The sequence below is a fragment of the Scyliorhinus canicula genome, chromosome 21, assembly GCF_902713615.1.
Source record: "Scyliorhinus canicula chromosome 21, sScyCan1.1, whole genome shotgun sequence".
NCBI classification, from domain to species: domain Eukaryota; kingdom Metazoa; phylum Chordata; class Chondrichthyes; order Carcharhiniformes; family Scyliorhinidae; genus Scyliorhinus; species Scyliorhinus canicula.
In genome coordinates this window covers 66,682,984-66,702,988 of record NC_052166.1, presented here as the reverse complement: position 1 = coordinate 66,702,988, position 20,005 = coordinate 66,682,984, and the positions used below count along the sequence as shown (strand labels likewise).

Sequence of the window (20,005 nt, the reverse complement as noted above, 5' to 3'; positions counted from 1 at the left end):
CAACGAAGGGCAATTTATCATGGCCAATCCACCTAACGTGCACATCTTTGGATGGTGGGAGGAAACCGGAGCACCCGGAGGAAACCCACACACACATGGGGAGGATGTGCAGACTCCGCACAGACAATGGCCCAAGCCGGAATCGAACCTGGGACCCTGGAGCTGTGAAGCAATTGTGCTATCCACAATGCTACCGTGCTGCCCACTTTCTTGGTGGTGACTATGGCATCCCCAAGGTCAGCAGGAATTTCTTCCCTGTCCCAGATTTTCAGCAACAGCTGATGGAGATGACCAGGGATCCCTTCTCCTCCAAGTTTGAAAATCTCCGCTGATATCCCATCCATGTATTTAATGGGGGCTTCAATGTCATCTACGCTTGGTAGGAGTTGGAGGATTTCCTCAAACACGTCCTCATCTATGGCTGTATAGCTCAAGAGTGCTTTGAAGAGCTCTCTCCAGTGAAGGTTTGTGTGTCAAGAGGGTCCCGCCCTTACTCCATACCGGTTTGAGATCCAGGGTATTGGGTCCATATGTTGCCTTGGTGGCATTGAAGCAGCTCCGGTTGTCAATGAGGAGTTGCAGCTCCTTAGCTTTCAGTCCACCATTGGGTCATGATTTCCCGAGTTGTTCTTTGTACCTCCGCCGTAACCGATTGATGAGCTCTCCTTTTTGCCTTGCTCTTTGTCATTTTGTCAGGTGCAGAGAGCGTTCCTCTCGTCGAACCAGTATTAGTGCGTCGTGGTCTTACAGCCAATGGTTTCTTCACAGTTTGAGATGATGGTCGTCTTCAGCTCCACTCCACTGGAATGGACACTTTTGGCGATTTTGGTGAAGACATTGTTGGAGGTTCATCAGCATGCTTGGCTCTTGAAGCCGCTCAACGTTAATCTTTTTTATGAGCCGTTTCTTCATCTTCCGCTGCTTCTGTTAAGAGTTTGATGGACATGGAGGAGAGGATAAGCCGCTGGTCTGTCCAGGAGTCACCTGCCCCACTCATCGCTTTGGTGGTGAGAGCATCCTTCTGGTCTCGGGATCGGATGATGAAGTTGATCATGTGCCAGTGCCTCGATTGTGGATGCCTCCAGGAAGTGTTGAACTTGTCTTTTTGGCAGAACAGTATGTCAGTGATGGCAATCTGGTGTTCCACGCACTTGTCAAGCAGGAGAACCGGGTTGGAGGTGCAATTCCCATCTTCTTCCTTTCCGATCATTCCTTTCCAGATTTGTGAGTCCTTTCCAACCCTGGCATTGAGGTCCCCAAGGAGGATGATTTTACGTTCCTTCGGAATGTTGGAGAGTCTGGTGTCCAGGGTGGAGTAGAAGACTTCTTTGGACTCATCATTGGCATAGAGTGTTGGGGCGTAGGCACCCACGACCATTGCCTGCTGGTTCTTGGCAAGTTGTAGACGGAGGGTCATGAGAGCCTCGTTGATTCCAACAGGGAGCTCAGACAGTCAGGTGACGAGTTTGTTACAGATGGCAAAACCAATTCCATGCCTCTTAGACATAGACAGAGATGATTCTCAGGTTTTCCTCTCCAGAAGGTGTAATCACCCCCATCTCCCCTCAGCTGCTTGCACTTCGCATCTCTTACAGAGCAGCGATGTCAATGTTGAAGTGTCCGGGATCACAGGCAACAAGGGTACATTCCAGGATACAAAATTCAATTTAACTTTGATTTTCTGACCACAGGGAGATGAGCTGCTGGATGCAGTTTGCCAGCCAGGTCGGGGACAGAAGAGACTAGTTTTAGGACAACTTTTCTACCCTTACACACAGCTTGAAAGGGAAAAGAATGGATCCGGGGGCAACCATGTGGGCATGAAAGCTGAGCTGACTGCAGACAACTGGGATACGAGGCTGGGAGATACACCAGAAGAGAAGCAGAGGCAGACATTCATGGGGATATTTAAGAATACTCATTGGTTAATTCCTACAATAAAGGAAAATTCTAAGGGGAGGACACACCATTCGTGGGTAACTAAAGTTAAGGAAAGCATCAAACTTAATTTTAAAAAGCATATAACTGAGCATAGATGAGTGGAAGGACAGATGATCGGAATATAAAGAACTGCAGAGAATTGCCAAAAGGTGAAATGAGGAGAAAGAAATTAGAGGACGAGAGGAAGCTAGCTAGAAATGTAAACACAGACAGCAAGAGTTTCTACAGGTATCGAAAAAGGAAAAGTGAGAGTTGGTGTACTAGAGTGTGATAATGGGGAGTTAATAGTTAGTAAGGAAATGGCAGATGAGAGGAACAAATTTTTTGCTTGTCTTCACTATAGAGACGACAAAAAATATTCCAGTAATAGCTATGGATCAAGAGGTGGAAGGGAGGGGGGGGAATTTGGTGCAATTGCAGTCACTGGGGAAGCTGTACTAAGGAAACTGATAGAGCTGTGGGCCAGGCCCTGATGGACTCCATCCGAGGGTCTTAAAAAGAAGTGGGTAATGAGGACGATGTATTGGGATTTTGGAAAAGTTTCATCAGACTGGAAAGTAGCAATAGTAACCCCTCTATTCAAGGAGGGAGGCAGGCAGAAAACAGGAATCTGTAGGCCAGTTAGCTTGATCTTTATCTTGGGGAAGATGTTAAAATCGATCACGAAGGAGGTTATTGCTGGGCATGTGGCGAAAGTGACGGTAATTGAGAAGAGTCAGCATGGCTGTATGAAAGGGAGATCATGTTTAACTAATTTATTGGCGTTCGTTACAGGAGGAACATGTGCTGTGGATAGAAGGGAGCCAATAGACTTGTTGTGCTTGGATTTCCAGAAGTTATTTGATAAGGGTGCCACATCGAAGATTATTGCAGAAAATAAAAGCTCATGGTTAGAAGACTGGCAGGCAGGCAGCAAGCAGAGTATGCAGGGGACAGTGTCTGGGGCCTGCCTCAACTTTTTACTTGGATGAGGAGAGTGAAGGCATGGCAGCGAAATTTGCAGATGACACAAAGATCGGTAGGATTATGCTGGGAAGAGGTCATAAGAAGGTTGCAGATGGATACAGATAGACTGAGTGGGCAACAGTGCGGCAAGTGGAGTTTAACGTGGGAAGATGCGAAGATGTTAACTTTGGCAGGAAGAATTTTTGAAAAGTATGAATTAAACAGAATAAAATTTGGAGGTGCAGAGGGATCTAGGTGTTCTAGTGCAGAAGTCACCGAACTTGGTATGCAGGCATGAGGCCAATGGAACACTACCCGTTATGAGGGGATTAAGGATGTTATATTTCAATTATACAGGGCATTGGGGCCACCCTTTTAGCGCTGAGATGAGACGTTTTATTTTCCTCAGAGGGTTGTGCTACTCAGGAGGCCGGGTCATGGAATGGGTTACATTTGAAAGAAAATACTAGAAGCTGTGAGAGTCAATGAGAAATAAAAGCATCAGATTAGTTTATACATTCTAAATTATTCCGATGGGTAACTGACCCGTTTAGATAGAGCATTTGACAGTAGGAGTTGTGCATTATATTTTCATGCTTTTAAAATTCACATTCTTATATGATTTTTAAATTTTATATTCAGAATTCTGTGTTCTCACAGAAACGGCTTCCTGAGCTTAGTGCCAATCTTCCATGTTGTGGTGAAAACAGTTCCTTTCAAAACTGAAGACCAATTAGTGTTGGTTCTATTCATTCAGCAGAATCATTTACCCAGGCACCTCATCACCTGCTATATATAATCCGACTGAAAGGATAACCTTTCTCCTTACCACTGAAACAAAGTTCCTGTAGTTTGGTGAGGCTGATCTTGGGTTCATTCAGAGCAACTTTGAACTCTGCAATCCTAGCAACAGAAAATACGATTCTATCAGTAACAGTCATTTCAAACAGAGGCCCTCAATACCAGCCCCATCCACAAAGCTACTTTCTCCCCACACCCACTCTCTCAACTCCCTTCCTCCAACCCACCCTCGACACTCTCTCTCCAACCCCCCTCCACTCACTCTCTCTTCCCTCCGACACCCCCCAACCACTCTCTCCCTCCGACCCCCCCTCCACTGTCCCTCTCTGACCCCCCCATCCTCACTTCCGCACCATTCTCTTCCTCCGTCCACTCTCTCCGACCCCCCCTCCACTGTCCCTCTCCGACCCCCCCTCCACTGTCCCTCTCCGACCCCCCCCACTCTGTCCCTCTCCGACCACCCCCCAACTCTGTCCTGCTCCGACCCCCCCTCCACACTCTTCCTCCATCTACTCTCCGACCCCCCCTCCACACTCTTCATCTACTCTCCAACCCCCCCCCCCTCCACTCTGTCCCTCTCCGACTCCCCCTCCAACCCCCCCTCCTCCACTGTCCCTCCGGCCCCCCCCTCCTCCACTGTCCCTCCGGCCCGCCCCCTCCTCCACTGTCCCTCCGGCCCAACCTCCTCCCCTGTCCCTCCGGCCCCCACCTCCTCCCCTGTCCCGCCGGCCCAACCTCCTCCCCTGTCCCTCCGCCCCCCCCCTCCTCCCCTGTCCCTCCGACCCCCCCCCCTCCCCTGTCCCTCCGACCCCCCCCTCCCTCCACCACCCCCCTCCCCTCTCCCTCCAACCACCCCCCTCCCCCTCCCTCCAACCCCCCCCCCTCCCTCCCCACCACCCCCCCCTCCCCTCTCCCTCCACCACCACCCCCCTCCCCCCCCCCCTCTCCCTCCAACCACCACCCCCTCCCCTCCCCCCCTCCAACCACACCCCCTCCCCCCAACCACCACTCCCCCCCAACCACCATTCCCCTCCCTCCGACCACCCCCCCTCCCCCTCCCTCCGACCACCCCCCTCCCCTCTCCCTCCGACCACCCCCCTCTCCCTCCGACCACCCCCCTCTCCCTCCGACCACCACCCCCCCCCCCCTCTCCCCTCCCCCCACCACCCCCCTCTCCCTCCGACCACCCCCCCCCCCTCCCCCCCTCCCCTCCCCTCCACCACCCCCCCTCTCCCTCCACCCCACCCCCCCCTCCCCCCTCTCCCTCCCCTCCGACCACCCCCCTCTCCCTCCGACCACCACCCCCCCCTCCCCCCCCCTCCCTCCCCTCCGACCACCCCCCTCTCCCTCCGACCACCCCCCCCCCCCTCCCCCCCCCCCCCCCCCTCCACCACCACCCCCCCTCCCTCCCACCACCCACCCCCCCCCCCCCTCCGACCACCCACCCCCCCTCCCCGACCACCCCCCCCCCCTCCCTCCGACCACCCATCCCCCCTCCCTCCAACCACCCCATCCCCCCTCCCTCCAACCACCACCCACCCCCCCCTCCCTCCACCCACCGACCACCCACCCCCCCTCCGACCACCCACCCCCCTCTCCCTCCGACCACCCCCTCTCCCTCCGACCACCCCCCCCCCCTCTCCCTCCGACCACCCACCCCCCCCCCGACCACCCACCCCCCCTCCGACCACCCCCACCACCCCCTCCGACCACCCACCCCCTCTCCCTCCGACCACCCACCCCCTCTCCCTCCGACCACCCACCCCTCTCCCTCCGACCACCCACCCCCTCTCCCTCCGACCACCCCCCCCCTCTCCCTCCGACCACCCCCACCCCCTCTCCCTCCGACCACCCACCCCCTCTCCCTCCGACCACCCACCCCCTCCCCCCGACCACCACCACCCCCACCCCCTCTCCCTCCCACCACCACCACCCCCTCTCCCTCCGCCCACCACCCCCCCCTCTCCCTCCGACCACCACCCCCCCCCCTCTCCCTCCGACCACCACCCCCCCCTCTCCCTCCGACCACACACCCCCCCCCTGTCCTTCTCCTTCCAAGCCCCATACCCCGGGGCAGTCCTACCCTTGTCGCAACTCCATAATCTGCGTAATGGTTAAGAATTTTGGCCGGGTTTTTTTTGGGGGGGGGGGGGTGAATCTCTCCGGGGCCCCCGCCGCCGCCCCGGGCCGGTCTCCCGGGGCCCCCGCTGCCACCTCTCCGGGGCCCCCGCTGCCGCCCCGGGCCGGTCTCCGGGGCCCCCGCTGCCGCCTCTCCGGGGCCCCCGCTGCCGCCTCTCCGGGGCCCCCGCTGCCGCCTCTCCGGGGCCCCCGCTGCCGCCTCTCCGGGGCCCCCGCCGCCGCCCCGGGCCGGTCTCCCGGGGCCCTCGCTGCCGCCTCTCCGGGGCCCCCGCCGCCGCCCCGGGCCGGTCTCCCGGGCCCCCAGCTGCCGCCTCATTACCTGTTCTTGTAGAGCGTCGACATGTTGACTTCCTATTTCCCGGGAGGCAGCGCGCCACAGGAAGCGGGTGCGTCAAGAAATCAGTCCTACCGGAAGCTGAGATCACGTGATTGTCCGCCCGCAGCGGGTTAAAAAAAACACCTTCCGCAAACCCCCAGCCCCTCCAGCTGCTATTTAACCCTTAATATCTTTCCTTCCGGATTAGTGAATCGGCTGATTTAAAGAGATGTCTGCAAATTAAAAATTTTGTTCGGGTTGACAAAGGCAATCGCTAATCACATAATAGGAGGGTGACTAAATCCGCAGTTTCATCAATTACGGATATAAAGGATTAATCAGAGCGATGTTGTAGGGCCTGTGACGGATATTTTCTGTCGGGTTTTGTTTCTACCGGATGTTGTCAGGGACGGACCGGGGTCCCCCGGAAGTGGTTGCTGATTGACGGACCGGTTCCGGTGACCCGGAATTGGAGCCCGGGTTTGTTGACAGCCGCCGAACGGGTTCAATTCGGGGAATTAAAATAAAGGAATCGGAGCGACGGCGGGAGCGGGAGGAGCAGGTGGGCCCCGGGAGAACAGGGGGGTCCGCGGAACAGGGGGCCCCGGTGAAAACCTGGGGGCCATCACCTGATGTGCTGTCCGCTCCCATCATCCCCTCCCCCCATCATCCCTCCATCACCCCCTCCCCCCATCACCCCCTCCGCATCATCCCTCCATCACCCCTTCCCCCATCATCACCCCCTCCCCCATCATCACCCCCTCCCCCATCATCACCCCCTCCCCATCATCACCCCCCTCCCCCCATCATCCCCTCCTCCCCCACCCCCTCCATCATCCCCCTCCCCCATCACCCCCTCCCCCATCACCCCCTCCCCCATCACCCCCTCCCCCCCATCATCCCCTCCCCCCCATCCCCTCCCCATCATCCCCTCCCCCATCATCCCCTCCCCCATCACCCCCCCCCCCATCACCCCCCCTCCCCCCATCACCCCCTCCCCCCCCCCCCCCTCCCCCCCACCCCCCCCCCCTCCCCCCTCATCCCCTCCCCCCATCATCCCCCTCCCCATCATCCCCCTCACCCCCCTCCCCCACCACCCCCTCCCCCAATTACCCCTTCCCCATTACCCCTCCCCATTACACCTTCCCCATTACCCCCTCCCCATTACACCTTCCCCATTACACCCTCCCCCCTCATCCCCCTCCCCATCATCCCCCTCCCCATCATCCCCCTCCCCATCATCCCCCTCCCCATCATCCCCCTCACCCCCTCCCCATCACCCCCTCCCCCATCACCCCTCCACCCATTACACCCTCCCCATTACACCCTCCCCCCATCATCCCCCTCCCCCCATCATCCCCCCCTCCCCACCATCCCCATCACCCCCCTCCCCACCATCCCCATCACCCCCTTCTCCCCATCACCCCCTCCCACAATGTCTTTTCCCCCCACGATCCCTTTAACCCCACGATCCCTTTAACCCCACGATCCCTTTAACCCCACGATCCCTTTAACCCCACGATCCCTTTAACCCCACGATCCCTTTAACCCCACGATCCCTTTAACCCCACGATCCCTTTAACCCCACGATCCCTTTAACCCCACGATCCCTTTAACCCCACGATCCCTTTAACCCCCACGATCCCTTAACCCCACGATCCCTTTAACCCCACGATCCTTTAACCCCACGATCCCTTTAACCCCACGATCCCTTTAACCCCACGATCCCTTTAACCCCACGATCCCTTTAACCCCACGATCCCTTCCCCCCCACGATTTCTTCCCCTCCCCCACGATTCCCCCCCACGATTTCTTTCCCCCCCCCACGATTTCTTCCCCCCCCACGACCTCTTTTCCCCCCCCCCACGACCTCTTTCCCCCCCCCCGCCCTCTTTCCCCCCCCACGCCCTCTTTCCCCCCCCACGACCTCTTTCCCCCCCCCACGACCTCTTTCCCCCCCCACGACCTCTTCCCCCCCCCCACGACCTCTTCCCCCCCCCCACGACCTCTTCCCCCCCACCACGACCTCTTCCCCCCACGGTCTCTTTCCCCCCCCCCCCCCAGGATCTCTTCCCCCCCCCCACGATCTCTCTCCCCCCACGTCTTTCTCCCCCCCACGATTCTCTCCCACCCCACGATCTCTCTCCTTCCCCGCCCCCCACGATCTCTCTTCCCCCCCCCACGACCTCTATTCCCCCCCACGATCTATCTTCCCCCCCCACGATCTCTCTTCTTCCCCCCCACGATCCTCTCTTCCCCCCCCAACGATCTCTCTTCCCCCCCACGATCTCTCTCTTTCCCCCCCCACGATCTCATCTTCCCCCCCCACGATCTCTCCCCCCCCCCCCACGATCTCTCTCCCCACCCCCACGATCTCTCTCCACCCCCACGATCTCTCTTCCCCCCCCACGATCTCTCTTCCCCCCCCACGATCTCTTCCCCCCCCCACGATCTCTTCCCCCCCCCACGATCTCTTCCCCCCCCACGATCTCTTCCCCCCCCCCACGATCTCTTCCCCCCCCCCCACGATCTCTTCCCCCCCCCCCACGATCTCTTCCCCCCCCCACGATCTCTTCCCCCCCCACGACCTCGTCCCCCCCCACAACCTCTTCCCCCCCCACGACCTCTTCCCCCCCCACGACCTCTTCCCCCCCCACGACCTCTTCCCCCCCCACGACCTCTTCCCCCCCCACGACCTCTTCCCCCCCCACGACCTCTTCCCCCCCCCCCACGACCTCTTCCCCCCCCAGGATCTCTTCCCCCCCCCCCCCACGATCTCTTTCCCCCCCCCCCCACGATCTCTTTCCCCCCCCCAGGATCTCTTCCCCCCCACAATTTCTCTTCCCCCCCCCCCACGATCTCTTTTCCCGACCGATATCTTCCTTCCCAGCAATCTCTTATCCCACTGAGCTGATCTCTTCTCCTTCTCTCACCCCCCCCCCCCCCCCCCTCATCTCTCCCTTCTCTACCCCATTTCCTATTAAATGCAACTCAATGTTTAAAAAATAAACTTTCCTCTCTACCCCTCTGGCTCCCTCATCAGTTATTGAAAACTGTGTCTTTTGGCTACTAACCAGTGGAAAATGTCTTAATTAACTCGCATAATTTTGACCCTGTATTAATTCACCTCTATAACCTTTTGTAAATTAAATGAATACTTCCAGCATATTGGGCAGTATTTATCAGGGTACAGTATTATGATTCAAGTTATAACATGTGTTGTTGAATGGTGTTGTACAGTATGTCCAGGAACTTGATGTCTCTGCTTGTTCACTTTGTCCATTACAGCTCAGTCAGTAGTTTGAAGTTGTTCTAATAGTAAATAATGAAAGCCAATTAGATCAAACCCATCTAAATTAATGTTGGGTTAAATAAATACAATGCAACATCTTTCATTCAGCAATTTCCAAATGGATTGAATTATCAAGACAGCGAGTTCGTAGCTCACGTTAGGAGAGTCAGGGGCAACATCAATTCAAGAGAGCTGAGTGGGCTTTGGGGCAGTGATTTATCAGAACTGTCAAAGGGCAATGGTGGTTTAATGGGAGCCAAGAGGGAATGATTGTCGGAAGGTTGGGAGACAATAATTGGGTGGGAGAATTGGGGGAAGGGGACAATGATTAGTCAGAAGAGTCGAAAGATTTAACAGTACAGGGAGTCGGGAAGCAGTGTTGGGTGGGCAGGTCAGGTGCAGTTATTGATCAGGAGAAATGGGGGGCAGAGGTTGGTGGGGCAGCACGGTAGCACAGTGGTTAGCACTGTTGCTTCACAGCTCCAGGGTCGATTCCTGGCTTGGGTCACTGTCTGTGCGGAGTCTGCATGTTTTCCCCGTGTCTGCGTGGGTTTCCTCCGGTTGCTACGGTTTCCTCCCACAGTTCAAAGATGTGCAGGTTAAGTGGATTGACCATGATAAATTGCCCTTAGTGTCCAAAAAGGTTAGGTGGGGTTACTGAGTTACAGGGATAGGGTGGAAGCATGGGCTTAAGTAGGGTGCTCTTTCCAAGGGCTGGTGCAGACTCGCTGGGCCGAATGGCCTCCTTCTGCACTGTAAATTCTATGATTAAAAAGTAGAAAATGCTCACCAGCTCTGGCAGAATTTGTAGAGAGAAACAGAATTAACTGTCCAGGTCCATTATCTTTCTTTTGATGTGTGGCCACCAACCTGAAACATTAACACGGTTTCTGTCTCCACAGATGCGACTTAACCTGCTGAGTATTTCCAGCGTTTTCTGCTTCTATTTTGGATTACCAGCATCTGCAGTATTTTACTTTGGGATTAGTTGGAAGAGTCATGTTGGTAGTGATTGGTCGGGCTGCACAGTAGCAGAGTGGTTAGCACTGTTGCTTCACAGCGCGACGGTCTCAGGTTCGATTCCCGGCTTGGGTCACTGTCTGTGCGGAGTCTGCAAGTTCTCCCAGTGTCTGCGTGGGTTTCTTCCGGGTGCTCCGGTTTCCTCCCACAAGTCCCGAAAGACGTGCTTATTAGGTGAATTGGGACATTCTGAATTCTCCCTCTGGGTAGCCGAACAGGCGCCGGAATGTGGCGACTAGGGGCTTTTCACAGTAACGTCATTGCAGTGTTAATGTAAGCCTACTTGTGACAATAAAGATGATTAAGATTGGTTGGGAAAGCCCTGCAGGCAGTGATCGGTTGGGAAGAAGCTGTGATTGGTTGGAAGAGTGAGCCTGGAGAGTAACTGATGACCCAGATCCCATTCCGAGAATTCCTTTACCAATTCAATTCCCAAGGGCAGGGAGGAGGCATGAGCTTCAATGCGATGAATAGTGTTGTCTCTTCTCCAGTCATGTTCTCAAGTCCTGGACGATTGCTGGTGTTGGTTCCATGGGCAGCAAACGCTCAGTGTGGTCCCTCGCACCAGCAGCCGCGATTCATGCAGGGGCTTGACAGCAGAGATTTACTCACAGGATCAGAGCTTCACTGGTCTTATTAAGCCAGACAATATAAATGAGATGGTACCACTTTCAAAGAGGGTGGAGGCAGACGGGATTCTTGACATTTTAAATGGAGATGCAGAGTACAATAGCAAGAAAGTTATGCTCAACGTGACAGATCACTGGTCAGAGCTCACCTGGAGTCTTATATCCAGGTTTGGGCACCACACTTTGTCAAGGCCCTAAAGAAGGTGCAGAGGAGGTTTACTGCATTGGCGTAAGGAATGAGGGACTTCAGTTAATGTGGAGAGAACACAGAAGCTGGAGTTGTTCATCTTAGAGCAGAGAAAGTTAATGGGAGGTTTAATAGCGTATTGAAGATTATGAATCATAGAATCACTACAGAGCAAAAGGAGGCTGTTCGGCCCATCGGGCCTGCACCGGCCCTCTGAAAGAGCTCCCTATCCAGGTCCACTCCCCCGTCCACACTGTCCTATCCTCGTAACCTAACCTGCACACCCCTGGACACTAAGGGGCAATTTAGCATGGCCAATCCATCTAACCTGGGAGGAAAGCGGAGTGCCCAGAGGAAAACCACGCAGACATGGGAACGGTGTGCAAACTCCACACAGACAGCCACCCAAGCCGGTATCGAACCCGGGTCATGGCGCTGTGAGCACTGTGGCATCATGCTGTTTTGATAGAGTAAATGAGGAGTAACAGTTTCCACTGGCAGGGGAGCCAATTACCAGAGATCCCAGAATTGGGATAATTATGAAAAGAACCAGTGAGGGCGAAATGAGGAGAAATATTTTACACAGTAAGATGTTGTAATCTGGAATGTGTTGCCTGAATGTACGGTGGTAGCAAGTTGAATAATAATGTTCATTTGATCTAAAATTGCTAATCAGCAAGACTTTATGGAAATTGCCTGGTTTCCCTTCATTTCCACAGCTCTCTGTCAATGTCCATGTAGTTCCGGGCGGTATCTCACTGCTCAGCCAGCTGTGAAGGAGGCAAAGGGGGCTCCCAGACATGGCGTCGTACAGCCCCGAATCACTGATGACTCTATGCACCAAGTACTGCCTGCATAACCTGGAGGGAACCCTGTGCTACATGCAAGACAATGAGACGCTGAGACTCCACCCTGACGTCTTCCTTCCCAGCGAGATCTGTGACTGTCTCGTCAACATGTGAGTCCCAAGCACAATGTGGAAGTGGGGGGAGGAGAGGGAGGCAGAGTGACGAAAAGGCCATTCAGAGACTGATGTCCGAAAGCTCTTCATGCAAAGGATAGTTGAAATCCACAACACCCTGTTTGAGGGAGCTTGCAGTGTGTAAATTGGGCTGATGCTCTTATATTATATTCCTATAGCAACGGTACTTCAAAATTATTTAATTGGCTGTAAATCCCTTTGGGATGTCTTTGCTATATAAAGTCAGGTCCAGGGCAGCATGGTGGCACGGTGGTTAGCACTGCTGCCTCACAGTGCTGAGGACCCGGGTTCAATTCTGACTCCGGTCTGTGTGCAGTTTGCACATTCTCCCGTGTCTGGGTGGGTTTCACCTCTATAGATAGTCAACATCTTTTCCCAAAGGTAGGGGAGTCTAAAACTAGAGGGCATAGGTTTAAGGGGAGAGATACTAAAGGGTCCACAGGGTGGTGAGTGTCTGGAACAAGCTGTCAGACGCAGTAGTAGTGGCAGGTACAATTTTGTCTTTTATAAAGCATTTAGACAGTTATATGGGTAAGATGGGTAGAGACAGATATGGGCCGGATATGATTAGCACTGCTGCCTCACGGCGCCGAGGTCCCAGGTTCGATCCCGGCTCTGGGTCACTGTCCATGTGGAGTTTGCACATTCTCCCCGTGTTTGCGTGGGTTTCGCCCCCACAACCCAAAGATGTGCAGAGTAGGTGGATTGGCCACACTAAATTGCTCCTTAATTGGAAAAAATGAATTGGGTACTCTAAATTTATTTTTAAAAATAAGATAAAATAAAAAAATCTAAAGACAAGTCTTTCCCTTCCCCATCACCAAAAAGCTGTCGAGACTAGTGGTCAATGGTTAATTGCAAAATTGAGATTGAAATGTTTTGGGGCATTAAAGGTTAAAGAACCAATGCAGCTGGATGAAGTTAAGATACACATCAGCCATGATCTGAGTGAACAGCGGCAGAACAAAATCGAGAGTCTGAATGTCCGCCTGCTGTTAATATGGTTTCAGAAATTGGAAATGGTTCAACAGTGCATTGTGGCTGAGAATGCACGAGATACTTGTGGACAGGGAGGGCTGTAACTTGGTTTGCATTGCCTTGAGTTTGGAAGATTGAGGGGTGGTCTGATCAAGGTATTTAAAATGACTTTGCTCGGGTAGGCACAAATTTTCCGATCCATCCCACTGCGGGATCCCACTTGAAATGCCATGGCATACAATACGTGCTAAGTGTTGGAAACTGGGATTACAGTAGATAGGTGCTTGATGGCAGGCACAGACACGATGGGCCGAAGGGTCTCTCTCTGTGCTGTAAAACCCTATGACTGGGCGCCACTGGTAAGGCCGGCATTAATTACCATCCCAAACATTTCAGAGGAGCAATTAGGAGCAAGCAACTTTGCTGTGGATTAGGAGTCACATGTAGGCCAGACCAGGTAAGGACGGCAGATTTCCCTCCTTGAAGGACATTAGTGAACCAGATGGGTTTTCACAAACTGAGACTAGCTTTCAATTCCAGATTTACTAATTGAATTTAAAGTCCGCCAGTAGGACGACATGGTGGCGCAGTGGTTAGCACTGCTGCCTCACGGCGCCGAGGACGCTTTACTTAATGATCTGTTGAGCTGGCCGCAGAAAAATACTTTTAGCTGTACCTTGCTACACGTGCAATAAACAAATCCAATCCAACCCGGGTTCGATCTCGGCCCCGGGTCACTGTCCGTGTGCAGCTTGCACATTCTCCCCGTGTCTGCATGGGTCTGGCCCCCACACCCCAAAGGATGTGCAGGATAGGTGGATTGGCCACGCTAAATTGCCACTTCATGAAATAAAAATGAATTGGGTACTCTAAATTTATTTTTAAAATAAATAATTAAAATAAATTCCCCTGTTGCGTTGATGGGATTTGAAACCATGTCCCCAGAGTATGGGTCTCTGAATTACTCATCCAGTAACATTAAGACTGCACCACCATCTCTCCCATTCACTTCGCTCATCACTGGGATGAGGGGCCTATCTTATGAAGAAAGGTTCAACAGGTTGAGTGGGCCTCTACCCGGTCCTGACAGATCCCAGGAGGATGTTTCCTCTAAGGAGAGAGAGTAGAACTATGGGTGATAGTTTTTAGTCTCCCTTTTAAAACGGAGATGAGGAGAATTCTTTTCTCTCAGAGGGTTGTCAGTCTGCGGAATTCTCTTCCCTAGAGAGTGTGGGGGGGTGGGGGAGGGGGGGGGGGAGGGGGAGGGGGGGAGGAGGAAGGAGGGGAGGAGGAAGGAGAGGCTGGGTCATTGAATATCTTCAAGGCCAAGTTAGACAGATTTCTGATAGACGAGAGAGATAAGGGCTACGGGGGCCGGGCAGGAAGGAGGAGTTGCGACCACTACAAGATCAGCCATGATTGTATTGAATGGCGGAGCAAGCTCAAAGGTCCAAATGGCCTACTCCTGCTCCAAAGTCTTAACAATCAGGAAACACTTCTTAACACAAAGTGTAGTGGAAATCCGGAATACTTTGTCTTTTTGCTTTTCTGTCACCCCATTCCCCTTGCGATTCATTCTTCCCGCAGTCTTTTATCTGTGTCAGTTTAAAAAGACTCATCCCTCTATATGTGCATGTTCCAGGTACATGGAGCTGGTGAACACAGACAACAGCTTCCAGCCGCACGAGAGCTTCTTCAGCTTGTTCTCAGACCATCGGAGCACTCGACTGACTCACATACACCTGAGAGGGATTCAGGAGGATATCGTGCAGGACCAGGACTTGGTGGCCTTTTCGAAACAGGTATGAGTGCCATTACTCTTTTTAATACTCTTCCGTTATTCTGTCACCCTCGCTCCCCAGACTTTCACCTCCCAGTTAGTTGCCCAGTTGAAGTCTGTCACCTCTGTTCTCTGTCACAGTTACTGTGAGCTGAGAGACCATTAGATGGCTAGAAGATTTTTTCAACATTTAGAGTGCCCAATTCTTTTTTTTCCAATTAAGGGGCAATTTAGAGTGGCCAATTCACCTTTTTGGGGTTGTTAAGGTGAGACCCACACAGACACGGGGAGAATGTGCAAACTCCACACAGACAGTGACCCGGGGTCGGGATTGAACCCGGGTCCTTGGCGCCGTGAGGCAGCAGTGCTAATCAATGTGTCGCCATGCTGCCCTATGGCTGGAGGATTTGCATCTTATGAAGTTAATTGCCCCTTAATTGGGGAAAAAAAGAATTGGGCACTCTAAATTTATATTTAAAAAAAAAAGAGAGCAGGTTCCCTACTAATCCCAGCTTTTTATTTCAAGATTTCCTTTTAAACCAAATTCAGATTCTCAAACTGTCCCTGGATTTGTGTTCGCTAGGTTACTAATCTAGGCCTCGTGACATAGGAGGAGGCCATTCAGCCCATCAAGCTTGCTCCACCATTCAATATGATCGTGGCAAATCTACTTCAATGCCTATCCCTATATTCCTTTATGTCATTGGTATTTAGAATTACTCTGGATTACTAGCCCAATAACTATGGTGCGTTGTTTGCTGTTTGCAAGTTGTAAGGTCAGAGATCACAATGTGTCTTGTTGCTTGGTAACCCACTGCCTGTTTCTCTGGCGACTACCAAGTGTGCTTGTGTTCTTCAGGATCTGGTTGAACTACGCCTGGTTAACTGCGAAAAGCTGTCGGCCAAGAGCCTGCAGACTCTAAATAACTTCCGCAGCACCTTGGTTTCCCTCAGCCTGTTTGGCTGCAAGAACATTTTTTATGAGGAAGAGAACCCTGGCGGTTGTGAAGGGGACAATGAAAGCCTGGTGAATCCCACCCGGCAGGTCCTGGTCAGAGACTTCACCTTCACCGGTTTCCACCGTCTCTGCTTCCTCAACCTGGGCCACCTGACCGACGGAGTCAACGTAGAGCGACTCCTGCGGCCGCTGACCTCCCTCACCTCGCTCGACCTCTCCGGGATCCAGATCAACGACATCCAGTTCCTGCTACAGTGGCAGAAGCGGCTTGGGTCACTGGTGCTGTACAACATGGACCTCTCTGAGGAACACATCTGGGCCCTCCTGCAGCTCACTCACCTCAGGTAGGGGGAATGTACGCCTCGGTCAGGATCGTGTGGCAACTCAAGGTTCAGAATCTTAATTTCTTTTTCCCCACGCTTGTTCCCTCCCCACCACCGCATCTCAGTCGCAACAACTTGTGCCTTTAATAGAGTAAAATGTCCCAAGGTGCCTCACAGGAGCATTTTGAGACCAATTTTGCCACTGGGCCACATATAGAGATACGAGGACAGGAGACCAAATGGTTTGTCAAAGGAGTAGGTTTTATGGAGCGTTTAAAGGAAGAGGGAGAGATGGAGTGGCTTAGGGAGGGAATTCCAGACCTTGGGGCTCAGGCATCTGGAGGCATGGCTTTTGATAGTGAAGCCATTAGAATTGGGGATATGAGGGGCGGCACGGTGGCGCAGTGGGTTAGCACTGCAGCCTCAGGGTGCCGAGGTCCCAGGTTCGAATCCCGGCCCTGGGTCACTGTCCGTGTGGAGTTTGCACATTCTCCTCGTGTCTGCGTGGGTTTCGCCCCCACAACCCAAAGATGTGCAGGGTAGGTGGATTGGCCACGCTAAATTGCCCCTTAATTGGGGAAAAAAGAATTGGGTACTCTAACTTCACATTTAAAAAGAATCGGAGATTTGCACGAGGCCAGATTTAGAGTAAGACATGTGTCTCAGAGGATCGCAGGGCTGAAAGAGGTTACAGAGGTATAGAGGGGCGAATCCGTGGAGGAATTTGAAAACACAGACGAGAGTTTTAACATGGAAGTGTTGCCAGGCAGTGAGTTAATGTGGGTGGAGTGGGCACAGGGTTACTGGATGGAAGGAGCTCCATGCAAACTTTCCCCTGATGAAAATGTCGCAGTAATTCCACCGGGTTTCCGCTGATCCCCAGTGAGTGAGACTCGGGGCTGGATATTCCGAACCTCCCCAGCGGCAGGATGTTCCGGTCCCATCGAAGTTTAACCCCCTCCCGTTCAGCGGGACTGGTGAGCGACCATTCGGCCCATCGAGCCTGTTCTTCCCCATTCAGTTCAATCCAGGCTGATCTTGGGCTTCAACTCCATTTTCCTGCCCACTCCCCATATCCCTTAATTCCCTGAGAGACCAAAAATCTGTCTGTCCCAGGCTTTAAATCCACAACCAACATCCACAACCCTCTAGGGTAGAGAATGCCAGAGATTCACAATCCCTCTGAGTGAAGTAATTTCATCTCCTCTCAGTCCCAAATGATTGGCCCTCCTTCCTGAGACAGTTCGCACTCTGCCAGACCCCCCTCAGAATTTTGTGGGTTTCGAAAAGATTCCTGTGCTGTAATTTTCTTTGTTCTTTTCCCTGGAAGGGTTGGGGGTTGTAGTTCAGATGGGCAGCATGGTCGGCACAGGCTTGGAGGGCCGAAGGGCCTGTTCCTGTGCTATAATTGTCTTTGTTCTTTGAGATCATCTGCTGTTTATGTTGTAACCTGAATACATCCAGCTCAAAGTCTTGCTGTACTGTTACCCTCTACATATTGTTTATCTTCCACAGACATTTGGACATTTCCCGTGACAGAACTTCCAGTTTTTATAAATTCAAGCTGACCCGGAAAGTTCTCACTGCCTTTGCACAGAACCTTAAAAACCTCGTCTCACTGGATATCTCAGGTCACCTGATGTTGGACAACTCTGCAATCTCAAGCCACGATGAAGCCCTGGGCCCTGCAAGGTGAGATCTGAGACTGAGCCAAATATCTAAATCTAAAAGTACTTATACTGGTCGTAGTTTATACGTTTTGATTCGGACCAAGTCGCTTTCATTCTTATCAAGTTTTCAGAATGTTTCACAGCCTATATGCAGAGCCAGACCTCATATACCACAATGAGGTGAATGACCAGTTTGATGGGTTTTTGATGGTGTCTGTTTAGAGAGGAATTAGACATCCGGCGCACTCCCTGCCCCTCTTTGAATAAGGCTCCCATCTCTGAAACCGAGGGTTGTGAGTTCAACTTCACTCCAGGACTTGAGTGCATAATCTCAGCTGACACTCTACTGCGGCACCGAGGCATTATTCTATTGACAGAGGTGCTGTCCTTTGGATACAAGGTTAAAATGAGGCCCAGGTGGCCTGCTGTAGTGGTTCAGGTGCATGTTGAAGATCCCATGATACTCCTGGAAGAATTGCAGGGAGGGCTCTCCCAGTTTCCCAGTGAACACTCATCTTTTAATCAATAAATCCATTTAATTAGTCATGCATCCCTCTGGGAACTTAAGATAACAAGAATTTCCATAAATATTGTGCCTTTATCTCAGTGAAATATCTCAAGGTACTTCACAAGAGTATAAACGGACAAATATTGACACCAAGCCAAAGACGGAGATATTAGGACAGGTGACCAAAACCTCGGTCAAAGAGATGGGTTTGAAGGAGCGTTGTACAGCAGGAGAGAGGTAGACTATATTAGCGAGGGAATTCCAAAATTCAATGTCTAGATGGCTAAAGGCATGGCTACGAATGATGGGGCACAAAGTGGGCACAATTTTACGAAAAGGGAACAAAGTCCCATAGCGAGCGCGTTTAGCCGCATGTTTCCGGGTGCTCGCAGCGCCGAGAAATAAATGGCGCTGAGAAATAAATGGCTATAAAATGCCACTTGCGTTAGATAAGGGGCCACCGGGGGTAACCCGCAGCAGAGAACGTGAATACCCTGTTTCCTACACTGAGGAGCTCCGCTCGCAGGAACCCCTCAGTATAGCGAGAGATCGGGACCCCATTTTTAAATGCGTCCCAACATTTGAGGCCCTTAACATGACTCCTTTGAGGCCCCTGAAGCGAACCCCAAGCCCCAATGCACTAAGGGAGGGACCCAGGCCCTGCCCATACCTACCCCCCAACACCTGCACAGGGCACCCCCGGCTGATGAAATGAAAAATTAAATAAAAATCGCTTATTGTCACGAGTAGACTTCAATTAAATTACTGTGAAAAGCCCCTAGTCGCCACATTCCGGCGCCTGTTCGGGAAGGCTGTTACGGGAATCGAACCGTGCTGCTGGCCTGCCTTGGTCTGCTTTCAAAGCCAGCGATTTAGCCCAGTGCTAAACAGCCCCAGATGATTGTCAGCACACAAAAAATGCTGACCTGTCACCCTGGCAGTGCTACCTGGGCACTTCGGCAGTGGCAGGCTGGCATCCAGGTGGCACTGCCAGGGTGCCTGGGTAGCACCAGCAGTGCAAGTTTACCACGCTGCCTGCCCAGAGGGCAAGCACCTTGGGGCCTCCAATCCCCTGAGAGAACCCCATGAGTGCGTTTCCAGTCTGGTCCCCCTTTGTGGAGACCAGCACGAACGGCGCTCGCCCGAGGTCCATGGATGTGTGAGAGTTTCAAACAGGGCTAAATCGCTGGCTTTGAAAGCAGACCCAGGCAGGCCAGCAGCAAGGTTCAATTCCCGTACCAACCTCCCTGAACAGGCGCCGGAATGTGGCGACTAGGGGCTTTTCACAGTAACTTCATTGAAGCCTACTCGTGACAATAAGCGATTTTCATTTTTCATTTTCAGGTCTCTGAGGCGAAGGAGATTGATCCCCCCCGCTTTGGGTAACGGGAATCTGCACATTAAAGTGAGACTAGCTGTCTCCTTTTAATATGCGGATATGCCTAAAAGTGACCCCACCCATTTACATTGGAACGTTTTACGGGAGATCGCGTTGGATGTCGGGAGGCGGTGCGAACCGGGTTGACCCCGGGATTC

The 20,005-nt window shown here is 52.9% G+C and overlaps 2 protein-coding genes across 2 annotated transcripts in view; one reads left to right on the top strand and one right to left on the bottom strand.

Moving 5' to 3' along the window:
- The window catches only part of tbc1d13 (TBC1 domain family, member 13), a 59,225-nt gene extending 52,929 nt beyond the window's left edge, over positions 1 to 6,296 (bottom strand). Inside the window, 2 exon segments of the mRNA XM_038781788.1 lie at positions 3,716 to 3,789; positions 6,146 to 6,296. Coding sequence (XP_038637716.1) covers positions 3,716 to 3,789; positions 6,146 to 6,168 — 97 coding nt within the window. The 5' untranslated portion in view covers positions 6,169 to 6,296.
- A 204-nt stretch (positions 6,297 to 6,500) lies between these two features.
- Positions 6,501 to 20,005, top strand: part of zer1 (zyg-11 related, cell cycle regulator) — a 32,834-nt gene continuing 19,329 nt past the window's right edge. Inside the window, exons 1-5 of the mRNA XM_038781787.1 lie at positions 6,501 to 6,704; positions 11,990 to 12,228; positions 14,873 to 15,032; positions 15,870 to 16,312; positions 17,807 to 17,983. Of these exons, the coding sequence (XP_038637715.1) occupies positions 12,071 to 12,228; positions 14,873 to 15,032; positions 15,870 to 16,312; positions 17,807 to 17,983 (938 nt within the window). The 5' untranslated portion in view covers positions 6,501 to 6,704; positions 11,990 to 12,070. The remainder of the gene's footprint in view (positions 6,705 to 11,989; positions 12,229 to 14,872; positions 15,033 to 15,869; positions 16,313 to 17,806; positions 17,984 to 20,005) is intronic.